The 22,684-nt window shown below is 41.0% G+C and overlaps 1 protein-coding gene across 1 annotated transcript in view; it reads right to left on the bottom strand.

The window, feature by feature from the left end:
- Positions 1-564: 564 nt before the first annotated feature.
- ROPN1 (rhophilin associated tail protein 1) overlaps positions 565-22,684 on the bottom strand; it is a 29,928-nt gene continuing 7,808 nt past the window's right edge. Inside the window, exons 2-6 of the mRNA XM_039240662.1 lie at positions 12,850-12,977; positions 9,014-9,131; positions 7,565-7,726; positions 1,277-1,452; positions 565-767 (exon numbers count right to left, since the gene is read on the bottom strand). Of these exons, the coding sequence (XP_039096593.1) occupies positions 701-767; positions 1,277-1,452; positions 7,565-7,726; positions 9,014-9,131; positions 12,850-12,965 (639 nt within the window). The 5' untranslated portion in view covers positions 12,966-12,977 and the 3' untranslated portion in view covers positions 565-700. The remainder of the gene's footprint in view (positions 768-1,276; positions 1,453-7,564; positions 7,727-9,013; positions 9,132-12,849; positions 12,978-22,684) is intronic.

Below are 22,684 nucleotides of genomic sequence, written 5' to 3' on the forward strand. Positions count from 1 at the left end.
GGGTGACTTCCATTAAAATGATTTAAGTTCATGTTTGTCTTCATGTTAGACAGTGAGCTCCTTGAAGGGCGGAATTAAGATACGGTTTATTTGTATACTTCCTAGGTGGGGTTGCCAGGTTTAGCAAGAATACAAAGTGAAACAAAACAAAAATACTAAAAATTATTTTTTATCCAAAATTGAAACATAACTGAGTGTCCTGTATTTTGTCTGGCTGTCCTATTCTTCACATAAAGGTAATCTCAATAAATGCTGGGGAGTGAGCAAATGAATGAATGATGAGCATCATACCAACAAATGGAGAACTAAACTGGTAAAAATGTGGATTGACCATGTAAACGATACTCATCTAAGTTATGCCTACAAATCACAAAACATCAAACTGTTTCTGGTTAACATTCTACCTCTGAAAATCTGACAGCCTGGCTTTGACCTGAGATACAGTTTCTATCCATGCTTCGTTAGCCACTTTCATTCAGTGTCCACATGGGAAGAATACAAATCTTCTGTTAATATAGGTGTTTTGTGCCAACACTTTTATATCTCCATTCCACACATTTCTGGTTTTGTTTGTTTGCCTAATTGTTTATTAGTGTGTACCAGTTGTACAAGAAAATTGACCTTGGATGGCGCATGGTTTCAGTCATTCTGAAGCGCAATCATCTCTGTATCTTCCTTTAAAATTGCCAAAACTGTGCTTTTACTCCAGCCGAACCCTGGGGTTTTGGGTAAAGTCATTGACCTTGATTAAACCATCAGGACCAATTCTGTTTGGGGAAAAATATATATCTGGGGTTAGTTCATTTAACAATCCATCTTAAGAAAGACAAGATATTAATTCTCTCACTCCAAATGAATTCTGCTGTGGCTCCTGCCCTTATCGCCCTCTTTTTCTCTGACCTCTTGCCATACTTCTCCTCCTCCTCCACTGCTACCCTGACTTGTCAAACCTGAGCTTGAGCCAGAGTCATCTGGGGGGCTTGCTAAGACACAGATGCCTGGGCCCTGCCCCTGAGTCTGTGACGGGGTGTTTTCAGGCAGCAGCCTGAGAAGAAGCATTTCCAACTCTTCACCAGAATCACTGTCCTATGCCATTCTTCCCTGCCTTTCCCCTTTGCTTTCAGGTCCTTATTTCTTGTTCTTTACATTTCTCTGTTCGAGGGCAGTGTAATGTAGTAACTTCACTCACTACATTATCTTCACTACATATATCTCCGCCTGCTGTGTTTGCTTTATTTTGTATTCTTTCCCCTCCGATGTGGAACAGTTTACTTACACTTCCTGTTCAATGTAGTTCAGCATTCGGCTGACATGTGAGGCAGAGATCTCCCCATCCACTTCGGCAATATATGTGTAGAGAAACTGGAAGGTGCTAAATGGGATCCGAGGAGGTCCACTGTCATGGTCAGATGATAACACTTCGCACACTATCTTGAGAGTTTTGGCAATGGTCTATAAAGCCATAAGATAAAATGAGGAAGAAAGTCACTATTCCAAACGAAATTAAATTCCTAAGATCAGTTTAGACACCAGAAAGAAAACAAAAATATTGCTCTCATAAAATGAAATGGGAATGATGTAATACTCTGAAAAGCTTGAAATGTTTTACCCCCAAATGTCATTTAATTCGATCTAAAAACTATTGATGTTCTGGGTGTCTTTCTTTTTTTCCTTTCCCTTCTTTGTTGGAGGGATACTCTCAAGGAACTAAGTTTATAAGCTGCTCGATACTTTATGATATTTATTACTTTAATCAGAATAATGTCACAATTTTTATGTTGTAAAAAATTAAAATTATTTCTTATTCTTATTGCTCTCCAATGTTACCTCTACAGAGCTATGGTAATTAGTCTAGTTTATATACTCCAGCGGTCCGTGGAAGAATGCCACAGTAGGGGCAAGGAGGGAGGAAAAGGTGAGTGCCTGGGAAGATAGGAGTCCCAGATATAGGAAAAGTGACCCTGAACATTAAAACCCCTTCTTTTAAAACATGTAGACCCATCTAATCAGAACACCCACTCTTTTTTAAGAGAGAGTGAGAATGTGTGTGCACACACAAGCAGGGTAGGGACAGAGGGAGAGGAAGGACAAGAATCCCAAGCAGGCTCCACACTCAGCACGATGCCTGACACAGGGCTCGATCCCACAACCCTGGGGTCATGACCCGAGCTATAATCAAGAGTCAGGCACTTAACTGACTGAGCCACCCAGGTGCCCCCAAACACCTAGTATTTTATATGACATAACAATCATCCTGTTGTTGCTGGGGAAAAATTAAGTAGATGATGGATTTCAGAAGGTTTATGGTATAGAAGCAAACACTCCTTACAATGAAACTTGAAGATTTTAAAAAATCATGTTCAGAACTGAGGTTTTTTACTCACCTGTGTCTTTAAATAAACCTACTCTTTATATAAATTTCACAAGTGAAAAAGTTGGAAAATTATGGGATAAAGGAAAGAAGCGATTCAAAGAAAGGGTTGTTTAGTTCTGAATTAGCGAACATAGGTCAGCACATATATCTTGGTGGTTTATCCAAACAGATGACGTGCAGATTATCCTTAAACACCTTTTAAGGGAGTTTGTGGATCAGTGAAAAATGAGTCCGGAGTGCTGAACTGGGTATGCCCGGGTGAAGCAAAAGACAGCTGTAACTATCTCCCCAAAGGCTGCCCAGCACTGTTCTTCCTTTGCAATTGCTGTTAGCTGTTCTGTTCCATTCCTCCCCATGATATAATGGAAGCCTCTCTAATGCTTCTTTAACTGGTGTGTGTTACCGAAGGGTGTAAGTGGGTATGTTAGAAGGTAAATAAGGATGCTCAATAAACTTGGCCATCTTCCTAAAAGGGACAGTTTTACATGATAAGTGATTTAAACTTTTTTGCATTAATTATTAATTTTGATTGATTTAATATTTACATTTTGTTTCTCTGCATTTATAAACATTGATATTTTATGAAATAGAATCATCATACACCGAATCTTAGAATGATAAACCACATTATGTCAAAGAAATGTTGGGTTTGCAGACCTCAGGAGTCCTCACCTGGAAACCCTGTGAAGCGCTGTATGTGGCCGAGTGCCAGGCACTTCCAGGAAGGAGGCTGAGAGGCAGGCAGACAAAAGGCTGGGTAAGAGGCTGTCAGTGAGATGGAGGGGCACGTGTGTGACATAAGGTCAGCAGGACACGGTCTTGAGGTAGATGTGCAAGCATGTGTGCAACGAACTCCATGTTCTCCATTCAGAGCTCATTCTCTCTCCCTCTTAAAACAATCCTTTATTGCCTTTGTTCTGCTGTTCTCTTTCTGCAGGCTCATCCAGGTGGGGATGCTGTTAAGGGCTGAACTGTGTTCACCCAAAATTCATATGTTGAAGCCCTAACCCCAGGACCTCAGAATGTGACTATATTTGGAGATAGGGCCTTTGAAGAGGTGATTAAGTGAAAATTAAGTCATTAGAGCGGGTCCTACCCCAATAGTACTGCTGTCCTTATAAGAAGGGATTAGGACACAAAGACATCAGACATGCATACCCAGAGGGACAGCTGTGTGAAGAAACAGGGAGGCAAGGGCCATTTACAAGCCAAGGGGAGTGGCCTCAGACACCTTGATCTCAGACCTCTAGCCTCCAGGGCTGTGAGACAATAAATTCCTGGTGTTTAAGCCCAGTCCCTAGTATGAGGTACTTTGTTCTGGCAGCTCTACAAGCTAATGCAGGTGCTTTCTACTCTAACCAGCATATTTTTCTGATCACTCAAACACAAACCTTTAAGTTCTATGTCCTTATAAGGTTTATTACATGGATGAATGGGTAAAGAATTCTCTGGACAAGGGGCACCTGGGTGGCTCAGTCAGTTAAGTGTCTGACTTCGGCTCAGGTCATGATCTCACAGTCCGTGGGTTCTGGGTCTCCCTCTCTCTGCCCCTCCCCTGCTCGCTCTCTGTCTCTGTCTCTCAAAATAAAATAAAGACATTTAAAAATTTTTTTTAAAATAAAGAATTCTCTGGACAAGAGCTTTTTGGAAAACAAATAAATCTAACATAAACAAGGATCTGCATTCTGTTGCACAAGAGTTTTTGGTCAGGTGGGGATATACTTCATAAAAAGAGAGCTTTTAAGCATCTTCTGAGACTCATTTCCAAACCCAGAGGTGAAACACTCAGAAAGTGAATCATTTGCTAACAAAATATGTCCTTTCTTCCAATGAACACAATTACACAATCTTCCTTTTCTATAATCAGTCCCAGTAGAACAGGAGGTAATATATGCTAGTCTGACAGAGGGAGTGCGGAGAGAGAAGAGGAATACAAGTCTGTGTGCCACAGTCTTTTGAATCATGAGTGTAGACCCAGAGAGCTCAAGAAAGTACCTGCTATCTAAAATTCCTGCCAATTCCATGTGTAGCAACATGGATGGTACTTGAGGGTGTTATGCTGAGCGAAATAAGTCAAACAGAGAAGGACAGATACCATATGTTTGCACATATAGGTGGATTAGGAGGAAGCTAACAGAGAACCATAAGGGAGAAGAAGGGGAAAAATAGTGGGGGAAAGGGAGGGAGGCAAACCATGAGAGACTCTTGAATGCCGAGAACAAACTGAGGGCAGATGGGGTGGAGGGGTGGGGCGGGAGGTGATGGGCATGGAGGAGGGCACTTGTGAGGATGAGCACTGGGTGTTATATGGAAACCAACTCAACAATAAACTATTAAAATAAAAATAAAAATAAAATGCCTGCCAATGGACTGTATGGAGGAAGTGGTTTTTCTAAATGGCACCGAGGTCATGGCTGGCTGGTGAATTGACAAAGGAAGGAGGAAATTCCTGGGTTTGCCTCTAAGGCTTTGTGACTTAACTAGAATCCAAAGCCTCCACCAGATGGATGGCTCATACCTCCACTTTTAAGTTCCTAGCTATAGTCCAGCATGAAAAAATGGGTAAAATAAGCCTATTCCTGGATTAACAGGGCACCTTTTTATTTACAGATTAGCCCTTTAGGCTGACTTCACCTCTAGGTGTTCTATGATCTTGGGATGAGGAGAGGCACAGTCAGATACCTCAGCACCTCTCAGTATTGAAGGAACCCCTGTTATCCAAAACCAGGCCTGAGGGTATCTCAGTGGAAGCAGAGAAGGGGGAATAGAACCACAGAACATTAGAGATGAAAGAACTTCATGGAACATCTAATTCAAGCCCCTCATTTTAGAAGGAGGTAGAAAGATACAATTCATCTCATGATTTCCCCTCCCCAGTTTGGGAGGCAGACATATGAAAGTAAACCTAAGCAGCTACACTGAAAGCTAAGCAGAGGGAGGAATGGAATTTAGCTTTCCATACTTACTCTTGGTTACTGTGAGGTATGTGGACAAGGAAAGGACTCGCACACCTCATAAGGTGGTGAGGGGCTATGAAGTAGACCACTGGAGCCAGGGAGCAGACAGAGCAACGTGAAAGTGGCTCAGAGAGGCCCTCAGCACCAGCGAGAATGGCAATGGGCCCAGAAGGGAGGGGCACTGTGCTGTGAGAGAGAAGAGGCTGAGGACTCAGGCTGCAAGCAGCCAGGACCACAGAAACAGTATTTATTCCCATGAATTTCCAAGGACCAAGGGATGTGAGAACCCCTTTCTTTAGTGGTTTGCAGTTCTGAAGTCAACCTTTCCCTATTACACACTCCGCTGTCATCTTAAAGAGTGAAGTAGTGTGGAGAAATCTGAGAGACTGGGCATTTACCTCAAAGCTGTTTCAGTTACTGCATCAGACTAAAACTTCTGCATTGGGTCGAGTCTACTTATTTTCTTACTCAATCCTTTGTGGGTAGGGTACGTCAGGAAGATCAGAATTAACTATAGTCTCTGGGTGGCTCAGTCAGTTAAGCAGCCAACTCTTGATTTTAGCTCAGGTCATGATCTCTTGGTTCATGAGATGGAGTCCTGCATGAGACTCTGCGGTGACAGTATGGGGCCTGCTTGGGATTCTCTCTCTGCCCCTCCCCCTGCTCTCTCTCTCTCTCTCTCAAAATAAATAAATAAACATTAAAAAAAGAATGAACAGATAAAGTATGTTCCCCTCTCCCCACCCCAAACATTTCTGCATGTACTGAGAATACATTTGTGACCCTATGAGAATTTACTAAAATGTGTCCATTTTTAATGTTCTCTTCTGGATTTCCCCCAATCTTTGGGGGCTAATTCCACAGAAGTGTGATTGTGATGACAGGCAGAACATCTACTCTGGCTGCATTTTCCTCTCCTCTTTGGAGGAGAGCAATTTATTTATTATATAATGTTACTATACAGGAGAATAAGACAAAAAAAAACCACGAATGGCCTCTCCTCGCCTTGTCTCTAAAGAACTGATTATAATGAAAGTTGCAGGGGAAACCCATGGGAGAAGTTGAAACTTTTCTCAGAAACGAAAGTGTCAGATACATATTCCAAACATATTCAAGAACAAAGAATAAGATGGTGTTTAGATTTGTTGACTGATTCGAACTACCTCTGTGTACTATTTGGCTTTGGCGGAGGCAATAATTTTATCAATAACATTCAATCTTGCATGTATTCCAGGGATTATTAAAAACTGTTTCTGATTAATTAAATTTTTTAAATTTTTAAACATTTATTCATTCTTGAGAGACAGAGTGTGAGTGGGGGAGGGGCAGAGAGAGACACACACACACAGAGAATCTGAAGCAGGCTCCAGGTTCTGAGCTGTTAGCACAGAGCCCGACGCAGGGCTCAAACTCACAAAGTGTGAGATCATGACCTGAGCCAAAGTCAGATGCTTAACTGACCAAGCCACCCAGGCATCCCCTGATTCATTTTCATTTAAGCTATTATAACAGTGTTTAACAAGAGTGAGTCCATATGTAAGATGATACCTAAATATATATATACATCTGTATATATGTGAGCCATATATATATATGAACCATATATATGGTGCAGTATACTGGGTGCAGTATCTTTTTCTTTAAAACAGAAACATTGCTTTTCTGATTGTAAATCAAGTCAAATTTGGAAGAGGCATGAATTTGTATGAGCATTCTGCATCCATGATGATGTCATGACTATAGATCTGGAAATAGCTTCATATCTCCTTTCCTGCTCTCTCATCTTTGATTTTTATATACAGTTAAGCTTATCAAATAGTAGTTTTTTTTATAAGGCTGTACCTCTTTTTTAAAGGATCTATTGGTATATCTTCTAGGTATCTGGAACCCGAGTAGAAGCAAATCTACAGCTGGCTCTTGGTTATCTTTAGGATATGAGTGGAGTGGTGATGGAAATAAATCCAAGTGCAATGACTGAAATTCATAAATAATTCCAAAAGCCACATTCTAGTAACCTCTCCCCAGGGTCTGATGACAGTTTTCCCCTCTCTCCTCCTTGCCCCTGCTTCTGGCTGATGAGTAGAGGCAAGACTTAACTCAGAGAGGAGAAATAGACAAGAGAGGCATGCTCTTCCTCAGCCCAGGAGACGGACCTTGTGTGCAGAGGCCCTGCTCTTCCAGGCCCAGACAGAGCCTTTCCCATAAGGAACAAAAGGCAGTAAAGCTCACTTACAACTCCAAGAGAACTGCAAGCAAGAGCTAAAAACTTCAGCCACTCAATCTCCTCCGTGAAGCGACCCACGTTCATCACACTGTTAAACAGATCTGTTGGGAGACTCAGCACTTTCCACATCTGGGCCAGCTCATCTGCATGGATTATCAGTCTGCCAGCAACCTGCAGGCCAGGGCACGGACACAAGACAGAGAGTGAGGGACAGGATGAGAGGATGCCCCGAGGGACAATGGGCAGCAATGCCCGTGTTCTCCCAGCACACAACAAAGGGTTTGGTAGTGGGTGGTGGTCAGGGGAGAACTCAGGCAGTTCTCTGTGCAGGGTAGAGAAATGTTCAGTGTAGTGGAAAGTATGCTGAGGCATAATTCAATCATTTTAACTCTAGATGTGAAAATCATAGGGAAATAATACACTCATATTACATTTTCATTTTTTCTGATGCTTTTATTGTTGCTGTTTTATCCCTAGTTTGTCCCTATAAGGCAGATAGGACAGGCTGAAAATGAAACCAAGGGGCAGAGGACTTGTCTGAGACCACTGATCAGCAGTGAAATAAAACCTAGATGTTAAGTCTCTTGCTCCTAGGTTCTATGGACTTCTTTGCACTAGACTTCACATGCAACACGCATGCTTTCCCAATAACATGGGGTCTGGGTCTGGATGCCTAATATTACTTGGTCTCAGGTATGTCAGATCTCTGCCACATCTGTTGCATAAGGCACTTGGTGGTAAAGAGGAGGAAGGGAACAAATGGCCAGTTGTTGGCCAACGATGTAATACGGCTACAGAGGCCCCAATGAAGCACTACTGCACCTTCCCTGGCCCTCTGATTCTAGTGAAATGCTAAGCCTCTGGGAGAAAGATAGCTGGCTGTCAGTCCTGAATCACCACAATCCTCTGTCCTGGGTTTTAAAGCAGAGCTTGGTGGTGCTAAACGTTATTTCCTGGGTACCAGCCAAGCTGCAGCTTTGTCAAGTCAGACCTTCCTCATCCATTCACCGGGAAGTTCCCAGAATTATGAGGCTGTGAAGAAAGCCAGGGCTTTCCCCAAAAACTAGGTTATGTCTGCACCTGGGATAACTGAGGAACTCCTCTTCTCTCCACACTGTGATTGGCAACATATTATGATCTTGATCAGTAAGGCAGACATTGCCAAGGACTCTAGATCTTTCTTCCTCTGTGGTGAAGGGATCAGTATTGAATCGAGCCCCTGGACATTCTGACAGCTTCGGGGAAACCTGGGATGACTCCACTGATAACTCAGGTTTGAGTCTATTTCATTATCAATCCTATTTCTCCAAGAGAAGATTTACTTCCAAGGCATTATTTAGTGAATGTTATGATACTGAATGGCCAGCTGACTGGACAGAGGACGGTGAGCTTTCATTTGCACCCACCTGGGGTCAGCATGCCCACCCTTCCCCCTTGATGCTGTGGTGCAGCCCTTACCCGAGAATGCAAGATCTTTAACAGCTCAGGTGTAAGCTCTGCCCAATTAGACAAAGCCACTCGCTCAGACCGCTCTCTCACTGGAGGGATCTCTCCACGAGACATAGCCCCAAAATAACTGCAAGAAAAAAAAGTTAGGTGGGTGAGGAGGACATCCTATACGCCAGTGGCCTCTGGCTGCTTTGAGAATCCCCTCCTCCTTTTCTTGAGAGAAGGGGGTGGAGAAAGAACATTTGTTAGGGGCTTCTATACACCAGACACTTTGTTTTGTTCATTAATGTACAGGAAAAGCCTGAATGTGTTACTTTCCACTCAAGGTATGAAGAACACTTAGGGAGTAAAAAGGTTTGTTTCTCTCTAAGGATGAGGAATAATCAGTAAAAATTTTGGTATGGAATTCCCGGAAGCATATTGAGCCTGGGTTTTTTTCCCCAGTCATCCCTCCTAAGTGTTTTGCATACACACATGTGTGTGCACACACACATATACACACACACACACATATATAATAAGAGATATATATGTGTTCTATGTTATAGAACATATTGTATATGTGATATATAATACATATGCATATAATGTAATATAATATGTAACAGTAATTTGTTTCTCCTATATATAATATATATATTTTATATTATTATAGTACATTTATATTATTATAGTACATATAATTATATATGTAATATATTATATAATATAATTATATAATATGTACATACCCATATGTACAATGTACATAGACTATATGTATTATACACTATATGTATGTATATATACACTAAATGTATGTATTATACACTATATGTATGTGTATATATATATATATATGAGAGAGAGAAAAAGATCACTGTTATTTTAAATCCCCCTCTTTCTATGGAAGAAGAATCCTAGTACCTAGAGGACTGTCTTTCAAACATAAAATCTTTATTTTTAGTAAAATGGCTATTGACATACTTAAAGTTGATATTAGGTAGTGGGTAGGTATATGTGATCTTGGAAAAAAGTTGGAAGAGCACTGAAGTGACTTGTACAAGAAAGAGGAGGAGAGGAAGCTGCTCTAGGAGTGAGCCAGGAAAGGTTTCCAGCTGGAGGTGGTGAGGCTTGGGCTTTCAGGGGAAAGGGAGAAAAGGGCACTAAGGGAGGCTCAGGTGAGAAGACAAGCCGCAGAAGGGCCGAGACCATCTTATGTGGGATGTGTGAGGTAAAACTGTTCTCTACCTTCCCTCAAAAATTTCAATAAAATCTGCCTGGTCATAGAAGTTTTGTGGAGTAGACTTTGTTTTGGTGCAATGTGAAAAAAATGCTGAGTCCTGTTTCAAAATTGGCTTAAGCTAAAAAGGGCTGCCTGCAGCAGGGCAGGGACATAAGCACTTGACACATGGGTCACCAGTACTTGTCTGGAAGGGTCTGTCTCCTTCAAAACCTTATTTTTAACTATCCCTGGATCACATGCCTCTGCCTGTCTCTGCTTTAGTTTTCATGAATAAATATTTTTGCTATTTTTTTTTTCCAGATCCAGATAGTTCAAAAGAAGGCAGAGGGCATTTTGTAGAAGCCCATTTTAGGGTCAGGCCATACAGTGATGGGGATGAACTATTGCCTGTCCCTATGCCACAGATCAATGCAGAGCTAAAACTACAAGGACTAAACTAATACCTTCCACATCCCCTCGGAGGTCAGCAGCAGAGAGGGCAGAAGAAATGCTGTCTGGAGACCTGTTACAGTGCGTGTGAGCAAGTTCCATGGACAGATCAGTGTTGGGGTAGGTGTGGCTTCACAGTGACAACAGGAGTGGACTATAGAAACTTGGGTGGCATAAATGGGAGAGGCAGAAACATGGCATCTCATTTGACAGAAGTGACTGTGCAGATACAGTGACACTCGGCGGAAATGTCTTTAGACTTTCTAGCCAAGTTATGTGGAGAATGTGGAAATGAAGCTGTAGTCCCGGATTTAGTACCCTGTGGGTTATTTAGCTTCATTTGCAATGAACAATTGCAGGGTTATTCACCTATATGACCAATTTGTGTGGTCACACATACCACGAGACAAGTTTACGGCCTGCTGGTGTCTGGGAGGTGATTTCTTCACTGAGAGCACGTATGTGGGGAAATTCTTGCACAAAATTAAGACATATTTTGTCTTGGAAATACTTTGTGAGGTTTCTAAAGTGCCATGGGTTTGTAAGTCACACAAAACCATCTGATAAGTGCTTTTCAGGTCTGAATAGATGGAGAGTGCTCTCAGGTCCCGCTCTCCTTTTTCATTGCAGTTAAACTACAAACCGATTCTTCACGGATATTTAAAAAATTTATAGCACACGATACAAAATGGGAGCAAGCAGGCTACAACAGTGGAATGTTTTCTCCCATAAACGTCAGGGACAATCGCAAGAAATGTCATTTTCCTTGTTATAAAGCAGCAGCATCATAAAATGGGGTTTTAAACTCTTGTATGGTATAAAACGAAGTCTGTCTGAGTCCGCCAAAAGAAATTAGCCTTCTGATGCCAAAGTTCAGTCTGTGAGAGAATACATAAAATTTAGAATGGAAAACTAAACAGTGATCATTACTAGCAAAGCAACCCCATTATGTTCCTTTTTACGAGCACCACTGGCTTATTTTCCTTCCCTCTGTGAAAGCTTCGTCCTGACCCAAACCAGGAGCGGGAGTGCACCGACCCGGAGGCTGTGAGGCTGCGCTCTGATGACACTGTGCGCCTTCTCGAAGGCGCCCACACCTTCTCCCCACCTGCTCAGCACACCTCATGGCCACCGGCGAGGCTCAACAAGCCTCTCTGGCCGCCCTGTTCCCACTGAAACGCTGCTGAGGAGGTCACCAGTAAGCAGTAAAACTAGCCTGCAAATGGTTCAGGAGGTCTGGACCCAACTCCCAACCCCGGCCTCAAGCCCCCGGCCCCCGAGTTGCGAGCGGGCATGTTTGTCTAAGAAGCAATTTCATAGCCGAGAGGCTTTCTGCGCAGAGCTGTTTGAAGCGGGGCCAGCGGCGCGCGATCGCGGCGCGAGCTCCTGGCCGCCAGCAGCCGCCGGAGGTCGCTGGCGAAAGCGGGCACCTGAGCTACGGGCACATGGTTTCCCGCCGGGCCCGCGCTCCTCGGGCGCTCGGCACCCCGTTCGGCCTCCTTTCTCCATAGTGCAGTGTGCAGTGTGGACGTCTTCATGTTGAGGGAACAGATTAGCTCAAAGAACACTAAAGAAAATAATTGCCCCGAAGACAAGCTACTGAACGTCTGGTTGGGGCAGGAAGGGGGCGGGACGGCCGCGGAGGTAGGCGGTCAAGGCGGCGCAACCGCAGAGGTGAGGCAGCTGGGACCGAGCGCGCACCGCCCAGCCTGCGGCCGCGGCGCCTGGCTCGCCGAGGCGCGCTGCTGCTCTCTAGTGGTGAGACCGGAGACCCGGCCCGGGACGAGACCCGGCCTGCAGGCGCGGCTGCGGCGGGGCTCCCCGCGCCTGCGTCTTCTGGGACCGGGGAGGGGTGCAGACACCGCACCCGGGGCGTGTGCCTTCTTGCTGTGGGACCCTACTCCTGCTGTTCGCCGCAGGACCCTTGGCCGATTGCTCTGGAGTCCTTTTGTTCAGTCTGGGTCGCTTAGGGGAGGGCAACCCACCACGGCCCGGTGCGTTTTATTTCTCAGCGGATTTTAAAGCATCCAAGCATTTCGAGAGCTGAACATCCCAAAGCTTCTGCTAACCAGTCCTGATTCCCGGGCTGCAGCCGCGACGCCCTCCTCAGTTTTCCGGACGACCACCCCTCCTCCACGCCCCACCTCCACCTCCTCCGGGAACCTGGGGCTGAGTGAGAAGGGGTACGTACTCAGCCGCCCACTGGATGAGATCCTGCGGCTGCGTCCGAATGGCGGCTTTGGTGAATTGCTTCAGCAATTCCGGCAGCTCCGGGGGGATGCATATTTGCTTATCTGTCTGAGGCATTGACTGGATGACCTAATGGCAGGAGAAAGATAAATAAATTGGGAATCTTTGAATCATAAAATGACAGGAATCCTGGACCGGAGGTCACCCAGCTTCTGTTTGAATTCTCCATACTGGGGAGTTCATTACCCCACAAGGTATATGCATTCAACTGCTACACAACTCCAAAGTTAGAAAATGGGTTACAAGTCGCTGCTTTGTGTTCTTGTAAGTAATTATGTCCTCTACATAAAAACCACACAATACTTCTTCATTTGAAACGTAGAGATCAGCAAGAAGTGAGCAAAAATATCCCCTAACGATGTCATCCCAAAATATTGGTCATCTCCTTCCAGAATGTTTTCAATATAAATATATGTGTTTGTAGAAATAAAAAACGGGGCCATGTACAACAGCATATCATGAACATCTTCCATGTCACACACACACAACTCTTATGGCAGAATAAATTGTGGCAAAATTTATTCTGCGAATCCTCTATTATTTGATATTAGGTTATTTCCAAATAAAAATGAACATTAAACAGCCATCTGGTGAACATCTCTCCTTACATCCGCATATATTTATCTTTTCTAATTGTAAAAGAGAAAACTTGTACATTTCTTTCAAAAAGTTTCAGGACAAATTGAAACAAAACATAACAATCCATAGATGGTACACAAACAGCAGATTAAAAGGTTTTGTCTGCTGTTAGTAGTGAAAAAGACACAAGATAATCAAAAAGTGCCACATTGGGTGTCTGGCTGGCTCAGTTGGAGAAACTTGCCACTTATGACCTTGGGGCAGTGAGTTCACGCCCAATGTTGAGTGTAGAGATTACTTAAACTTAAAAAAAAAAACAAAACATAAAGCTCCCCCCATCTTCAGAACACATACATGTTAGACAAACCCCAGCCAACACAACACGGTTCAGACTGCCTTCTGAACATGGAAGAAAGCGAGGGATATCCTAAAGGGCCAAATAAAATGAGTAAAGCAGAAACCAAACCGGTAAGCAAATGAAGAAGGTAAGATGCAAATGTAGGTGCCCCAAACTTGAAACTTGCAGACAAATGACCAGGCAAGTTGCAAACAAATCCAGTCTTAGGCCCACAAAAAGTGAACTGAACTGAAGGACTCTCTTACCCTCACCCCACAAACCTGAAACAAAGTTGCACACACCCTCAGCGTAAACAGTGGAAATATCTGCCCGCTGGCAGGGGGAAACTGAGAATGTGTCTCCATCATTGCTTCTTGTTGGTGGCAAGATCGTCTCCCACCAGTTTGTTGCCATTAACTAGGTCTTAGCTGTTGATTTATACCACTGACCTCGTTGGGAAATCCCAAGACAAGAAACTAAAGTGGCCTCAGGTTAGTAGTAGTCCATTATCATTCACCGTATGTTCTTTTATTTGGAAGAGTACAAAGATTTGATTAAGTTTAGACTTTCTAAAAAGTCAAGTATGCATAGCAAAATTTCAAGAGTAATTACTATGAAAATAATATAAACACCAAACTTGTAGAAAGGAGAAAAGGAATTTAAAAGAATAGCAACAAAACATCTTAATCAACCCACAAGAAGGCAAGAAAAGAGTAAGGAAAGCATAGGAAAAAATGGATAAACAGCATGATAGAAAAGAATCCATATACAGTATACCCATAATCACAACAAAAAGAAATGGTCTTAAGTGTGGCCATTAAAATACAGAAATTATCAGACCAGATTTTTCAAAAATCCAACTTGAGGCACATCTGAAAAGACATAAGGACTCAGAACAACTGAAGGTGAACGGCTGTGGATAAATAGGCAAATAAAACCAAAAGAAAGATGATATAGACATGTGAATAACAGACAGGAAACTTAAAGGCAAAACGCATTATTAGGAATAAGGAGGGTCAGCTCAAAATGCTAAAAGCTTCAATTCATTGAGAAGATAGCATAGTTCTCAGTGAGCATGCTACAGATACCACCAGGGGTGAATGCTAGAGGGAAAGGAAATATATTGTTTAGGGTTACATGCATATTTCATAATATGGCCAGGGATGATAAACACAAATTCCAAATTTGAGTTTCCTCTATTGGGGAAGGAGAGGAATGTCATCAGGGAGATGCAACAGGGATACCACCACTATTAATGATGTTCTATATTTTAAGTTCAAAGGTATCTGTGTAGAGTTTTGTTCCATTAGCTTTATGCCTGTGTTTATGTTAGGCGTTTTACTTTCTATGTATGAAATATTTCATGATTTAAAAGTTACCACTACAAGTTGTTTATTTCTGATAACTTTTCAATCCATTTTATCTAGCAAAGGGCAGTGTCTTATTTTGCTCATATTGTCTGAATATATATTATATATATATACACACACACATATATATATAAACATAAAATTGTGGTTAAGCACACAGAACAAAATTTACCATTGTAACCATTTTTGAGTGTGTGGTTCAGAGGCATTAAATTCATTCACATTGTTGCACAACCATCACCACCAGCCATTTCCAGGACTTTTTCATCTTCCTAAACTTAAATTCTGTACTCATTACACAATAATTCTCCACTTCCCCCTCCCCTTAACATCTGGCAACCACCATCCTGCTTTCTCTCTTTATGAATTTGAATACTCTAGGTACTTCACATAAGTAGAATCATACAATATTTGTTCTTTTGTATCTGACTTATTTCACTTAGCATAATGTCCTCAAGGCTCATCCATGTTGTAGAGTATTAACATTCCAGTGTGTGTGTTCAACCTGTTGTTGAACATTTGGGTTGTCTTTGTCTTTTGGCTATTGTGAATAATGCTGCTATGGACTGGGTAAACAAACACCTGTTCAAGTCCCTCCTTTCAATTTTTTTGGGTATATACCCAGAAGTGGGATTGCTGGATCAGATGGAAATTCTATTTTTGACTTTCTGAGGCAGTGCCATACTGTTCCTTCAAAGAAACTGTACCTTTTGCCTATTCGTATATATTTTGACAGGATATTTTAGTTGTGCAATTGTTTGATTTCTATTCTAAAGGTTAAAATGGTGTCATATAAATGAAAAGATTGTCCAAATCTAATTAACCAGGCTTCTATGAGAACAGTGAGAATGATAACCCTTGGTCATTACAGAGCAAATTTAAGCAAAGCCTTTACCCCACTGCCTCTTCTAAGAACATTCTGAAATCTCTCTCCAGTTTTGGCCAATCTCTAGTACGTTCTCCATACCTGCACTCTTTTCTGAATGCTTACTCCTTTTTTAACCTCTTGCAATTCTTTCTGCTCTCACCACCCCATTTTTCCCTTAAAAGTCATCAATGACATCTATTAACTTCTGGTCTGTGCCAGATACTATGTTAAGCATTCTATATACATTTCCTCACTTAATCCTCAAAATATCCCTATAAGGTAGATTATATTATCACTATTCCACAGATGATGAAACTAAGGAAAAATAAAACCTCTGAAATGACATGTAGCTCTTAAGTGACAGAAGCAGGATTTGAACACACAGCCTGATGTAGGAGGTGCCTGTTAAACATGACTGTCCTTTCCTTCTTGAAGTTTCCCTTTGATGGCATATACCATTCTTGTTTTTTTCTTTTTCTCTGCACTCCTCCTCTGCCACTGTAACTTTTTTCCTTCCTCATGATAAACGAGTTTGCAATCTTCCCAAAACACAAGTCTTCAGCATTCTGAGCTCCTGTCTTTCTGTCACTCTTCTTGGAAAGCTCACATCTTCTCATGGCTCCATCTTGTTCGTCCATCCCTGAACTCTCACCTGTGCTTATGTTGCTCGCTTCCTACTGTCCCCAGGACATACCTCCATTAAAACTCACTCTCCATCTGCCAACTAAGTCCCCTTCCCAAATTTGTTTCTGAACATCATGCCCCAATTTTCTCTTGGCCTCCAAGCCCTGGGGCCATCCATTCTCTTCACTCTGTTGACTCTCACTAAATCCTATTGATATTTCCTTTGAAATATGTCTCCAAACCATCCCTTCCTCTCTATTTCTACTCCTTTTATTCTGGTTCAGCCCCTCACCACCTACTGTGCAGCTTCTAACTGGTATCTCTGTCTCAGGTCATTCCCTGGTCTATTCTGTGTGTCCAGTATGTTCTATATTCTATATTGTTCTATATTCTAGTCATAGAACATCTATATTCTATGCTGCTGTTAATAAGAGAGCCCTGCTCGCTATATGACAATCATATCCTGACTTTCAAGGTTCTCAGTGATTTATACACAATTTTAAACTAGAATTTTTCTGATACTGTTTACCAACACAAATTTCCAACATGTAGTCTACTCTGGCATATTTCCAAGATATTATATATGTGAAGCTTAGCACTTGTTCATCCATTGTTAATAGAAATCTATCTTGCTTTTCTATTTCCTGCAGTATTTTGCTAATTCTGGCTGGCTTACTTGAAGTGCTCTCTTCTTTTCCATCTGTTCAAACTCTACACACCCCTAAGTTTCATTTTGCGCCTACTATGCCATAAGCCTTCCTAGAACACTAAAGAATCATCAAGTAATATTGTAATACACATTTTATCATTTCATCCCCCTCTACCTTTTACAGATCTCTATAGCTGAGCTTTCCACAAGTGGCCACACCAGAACGGGTTACAGGTATCTCCAGGAGAGATTGATGGTTGTAAACTTTTTATAGTGACACAAAATTTACAACCATTTTACAACCATTCACCTACTTATAACAGTTGAAATTATATGTGGATCCTGTTTGGCTCAGTCAGTAAACTTCCATATTCCAGTAATTATTGTCTTTGTGCCTCAGGTTTTATGCAGAGCACCTGCCAGAGATGACGACTATACAGAGTTTTCCCTTTTAACCATCATGTTAGAACCATCTCCATAAGTCTGATGAATATGCTTAATTATAATGTATGTATTATTAGTGATAATCATTTGTACATACATTTCAAATACTTAGTTCTAACTTTGATTTAATTTGCTCTTAATTTTCACATTTTTCCCAATAAAGAAGGCACATATGCTTCATCATTATCATCATCACTTACTCATTTTTTGAAATCGTGACTTGATTTGTATACTTATTTATTCTTGGATTTTGGTATAAAATATTCAAAATCTGATAATGAAATTTTATAATGACATTTGTTTATAGAAATAAAAAACAGTGTTTCTAAACAAATAATAATAGAAAATAATTGGTTTAGTTAAGGGGTTTGAAGCTTTTTAATATCTTATGAAAAATATTTTTCAAAATGTTTAACTCCATTTACTTATAAGTAGTTGTTTATATCTTTAGAAATATAACACTTTGATTATTAAATAATAGCATTTTTAAAATTCCCACTTTACTGACCAAATGCTCATTTTTTAAAGATTTTGATTTATTTAAAAATACTTACATGAAAATGGACCTTATTTTCTTTGCAAATTGATATATTATGGTCAAAAGGCTTGTAGTCTCCTTAATACTTTAAATATATTATTTATTTTCCTACCATAAAGTATAATTTAAAATTAAGTAATACTCATTTTTATTAATATCTATTACTATTGTTGGGATTTTTTTTTTAGAGAGAGAGAGAGCATAAGCAGGGGGCGGGGGGGAGAGAGAGACTCTTAAGCAGGCTCCACACAGTGCAGGGCCCAACACGTGAGTGGATCCCATGACCCTGGGATCATGATAAGGGCTGCAATCGAGAGTCTGATGTGCAAGCGACCCACTCAGGAGCCCTAATATCTATTATTTTTAGGATTATTTAACATTTAGATTTGTTTTGCCCTGATAATTTTTTTGTCTTTCTAAGTATCTTATTTTCATGGAAAAGTTATCAAGTGAAGAAAATGGTGTCAGACAAATTTTGCCAGGGCCTTAACAGACAGTTTCCCTATCTGGGAAATGACCACATGTTTGGGACCAAACGAAGCCAAAGAAAGATTGTAAGTGCTATTCTGGAATAATACTATCAGAAGATGCATTGATGACATTCTATGCAAGACTGATGAGTCAAAGCGTTTCTTTGCAGAGTGGTGAATCTGCAGATGTTAAGTCACTGTTATTTAGTTAATAGCACTAGTTAGAATGCCTGGAGAGGAATGCTTGGAAGAATATTGTTTTGCCACAAAGTACCAAAACAAACTGCTCAGGAAGATGTATATGGAGTAGTAACTAAGTCCTTTAAAACAAATCAGATGTTCTAGATTATGGAAGCACAGCCGTTCCTGCACCGGTGGGAAATCTGTGATGACAAGAACGTGGGAAGGCTTTACACTGTATCTGCTCTTCATGTTCTCCGTGCCTGGGATGCAAGTAAGACATTGTTTTGTTCACAATGAGCTCTTGTCTGTAGTTCCCCTATAAATGTGAATTCCACATTAGAAGATGTTACTAATAAAATCCAAGCCGTCCGTTTTCAGCTTATGTGAAGAAACCGTCTGCTGTTTCCTACCAAGATACCTATCAAAGTAAAAGCTTTTTCTGTGGAGATTAGGAGCTAAACGAAAAACTAGGGGGAAAAAAGTCAATGATCTTTATTGCAGAGTTGTTGAAGAGAGATTATTGTCTTCAGAAAATTGGCTTGCTTGACATTTTTGAGCGCCAGAATGAATTTAATCAAAATCTCAAGGAATGTCTGAAAATAAGTATCCTAACAATGCTTGCGGATTGAAAGGAAATGTGAGGTTACGTGATACTGATATTCTAGCTTCAATCCTAAAGAGACTAGCAGCAAAACATCTGTTAAGTGTCACATTATTTGGAGATACATGATATGAAAAAGTTCAAGTGCATTAGAAATCTATTCACGTTATCACGAGAAGTTCAACGAAAGAAAGAAGAAATTAAATGATCTAGGTTCTGGTTAAGAGTGAGAAAGGCATTTCTGTCAGCTTCAGAAAAATCAATAAATACCCTTGCCTTCTACTATTTGCTAAGAGCCATATGTGAGGCAAACTTTCCCACTGATGTTAACTATAAGAATTTGAAGAAAACATCATTAAAAGATATTTGTCAGGAACCTCATGTATTCATTTCAACACAAAGCTTGATATAAAGCAAACTCATGATGAGAAAGTGAGCTTGACTTCTCTATAAAGTTTTAAAATGTTTATCTGGGAGTTTTATTCAAATTAAAAGTTATATCTTTATTGTTACTTTGTATTTTACTTTTTTATTATAGTAATATGCTGAATTTTTGTATAAGCTCCATAAAAGCCCCCCCCAGGACCCTACAGTTTACCTCAGTGTGGACATTCCATTTATTTCTTTGTGTGCTGTGACTTGAAAAGGGTTGAAGAAGTGCAAGTACTTCTGTTGAAAAACTTTTAAGTTTTCTTTCAACTTTTAAGTTTCAAAGTTTTAAGATTCTGTGTTACAGAAGAAATTCCAGTGGTTATTGAGACCGATTTCTAGTAAAAACTGAGATTTCTGTAACGTAAAAAGAATGTCCATTAGAAAACAAACTGCAAAAATAGTGGTTGTTAAAGGAAAAATTAGCTTCTAATTTAAATTGCTCACCTAGAGTATGAGAAGACAGCAAGAAAGCTTGAGACAAGTTAGCAAAATGGGTAGACTTCTTTTGATTGCAGTGAAATAGAATTCACAGAATATTCCATGGGCCAAAGACACCTGGGACTTTCTAAAGGAAACAGGAGCCAAGGGAAAGAAGTAGGAACATCTGGCTAATCACTGGCAGAAACTCCCTTACTGAGGAAGCATTCTAACTAAGGCAGTGTAACCTTACACTAGTTTTATAAATAGGAGCTGGGATTCCCTCATGGGAACTGAGGTTGCTTGCCGGGTTGTTAAAGGAGGGGTCTTTAAGATTTCTGACACTTATAAAACACCATAGCATGAGCAAAATTTTTTTTTAATGTTTTTTATTTATTTTTAGGAGAGAGAGAGAGAGACAGACAGCATGAGCAGGGGAGGGTCAGAGAGAGAGGGAGTCACAGACTGAAACAGGCTCCAGGCTCTGAGCTGGCAGTCAGCACAGAGCCCGACGCGGGGCTCGAACCCAGGAACCGCGAGATCATGACCTAAGCAAAAGTCGGTCGCTCAACCGACTAAGCCACCCAGGCACCCCAGCATGAGCAAATTTTAAGATGGCCATGTGATTCTAAGACTGAGATCAGCTGAATGCATTTGAAAGCAAAGAAAAGTTTTAATCTATTACTAATCCATTCTTATGTTATAAAGCAGTAACGGCATAATGATCTTTATAATATCAGCCAGTTCAGAACACTCCACCATGCCTCACCTCTACTCTCGAATTGCTTCACTCCTGCTTCTGCCTTGTTTGATTTGTTCCCCAACAATACAATTCTATTTCTTATTTAATTTCCAGTGAATGACTTTGCCCCCAAGGCTGCATTTCACCCAACTATTATCATCCCTACTCTCAATACATGAAGTCATTTCCTACCTGAGTGAGATCAAGGATGTCAGAACGAATTCACACAGCCATCCTTTGCCTACCTCAATTTATCTAAAAACACATTTTCATGCTTCTTCGCATACCCAGTTTTCTTTTTTAACTATATGCCAAGAGTGTAAAAACTAAAATTTCTAGTCTGTTGTGCCATTCGTGTTTGACTAATAAAAGACTTGCCAGTTTCTCTTCCCCCCAGGATAGTTTCTCTGCAAGGGTCAAGCACAATCCTCAGTCCACAGCCAGAGTCGGCAAATGGCTCCAGGGAAAAAAATGGCTTGTGACCTTCAGCTCACATTGGAAGGGCTCCACACCCTCCTAGAATTTTAATCAATCTAGTAGTCCTCATTGCTTCTAAAGCTCTCTGCTGTCATTACAATGTTTTAAAAAATGTTTTCTCTAGATTTTTTTTAAGTTATTACAGTTGGAGTCTTGAGCTGCTGCACCTTTCTATATTCTAGCTGGAAGTCAGGCTGATTTTTTGTGGCTGCAACCAGAGCTGTACCCCAATACCTCCCAAATCTCTAGTTGTAGACTTGCAACCATGCTGCAGTCATACCTACCAGCTACCTACTGTAGAGTTCCCCTTTCCCATAAAAGCACCCCCAAACAGGCTTCTTTTACTCTCTCAATTGCCTTGTCTAATCATGGTAATTTTTTAAAATGTTTATTTTGAGAGAGAGAGACAGGAGAGAGAGAGAGAGAATGAGAATGAGAATGAGAATGAGTGGGGGATGGGCAGAGAGAGGAGGGGACAGAGAACCCAAAGCAGGTTCTGTGCTGTCGGTGCAGAGCCCTAGATGAGGCTCTAACTCAAGAACTGTGAGATCATGACCTGACCTGACGCTTAACTGACTAAACCATCAAGGCGCCCCCATTATGGCCATTTTTGATTTATCCTTCTCTTTCACTCCCTACTTGAGTCCCTGATGAGTTTTAGAAAACTGTCAGGAACGGATATATTTAGAACTTTACATCCTGATGCCAAGGAATTTACTTTCTTCTCAAGTGCACATGGCACATTCTCCAAGATAGATCACATACTGGGACATAAAGGAGCCCTCAATAAATATAAAAGAATTGAGATCATACCATGCACACTGTCAGATCATAATGCTTTGAAACTTGAAATCAATTACAGGAAGAAGTCTGGAAAACCTCCAAAAACATGGAGGTTAAAGAACACCCTACTAAAGAATGAATGGGCCAATCAGGCAATTAGAGATGAAATTAAAAAATATATGGAAACAAATGAAAATGAAAATACAACAATTCAAAATCTATGGGATGCAGCAAAGGCAGTCCTAAGAGGAAAGTACATTGC

The sequence above is a fragment of the Hyaena hyaena genome, unplaced genomic scaffold (assembly GCF_003009895.1).
Source record: "Hyaena hyaena isolate Hyena2069 unplaced genomic scaffold, ASM300989v1 scaffold_180, whole genome shotgun sequence".
NCBI classification, from domain to species: Eukaryota; Metazoa; Chordata; class Mammalia; order Carnivora; family Hyaenidae; genus Hyaena; species Hyaena hyaena.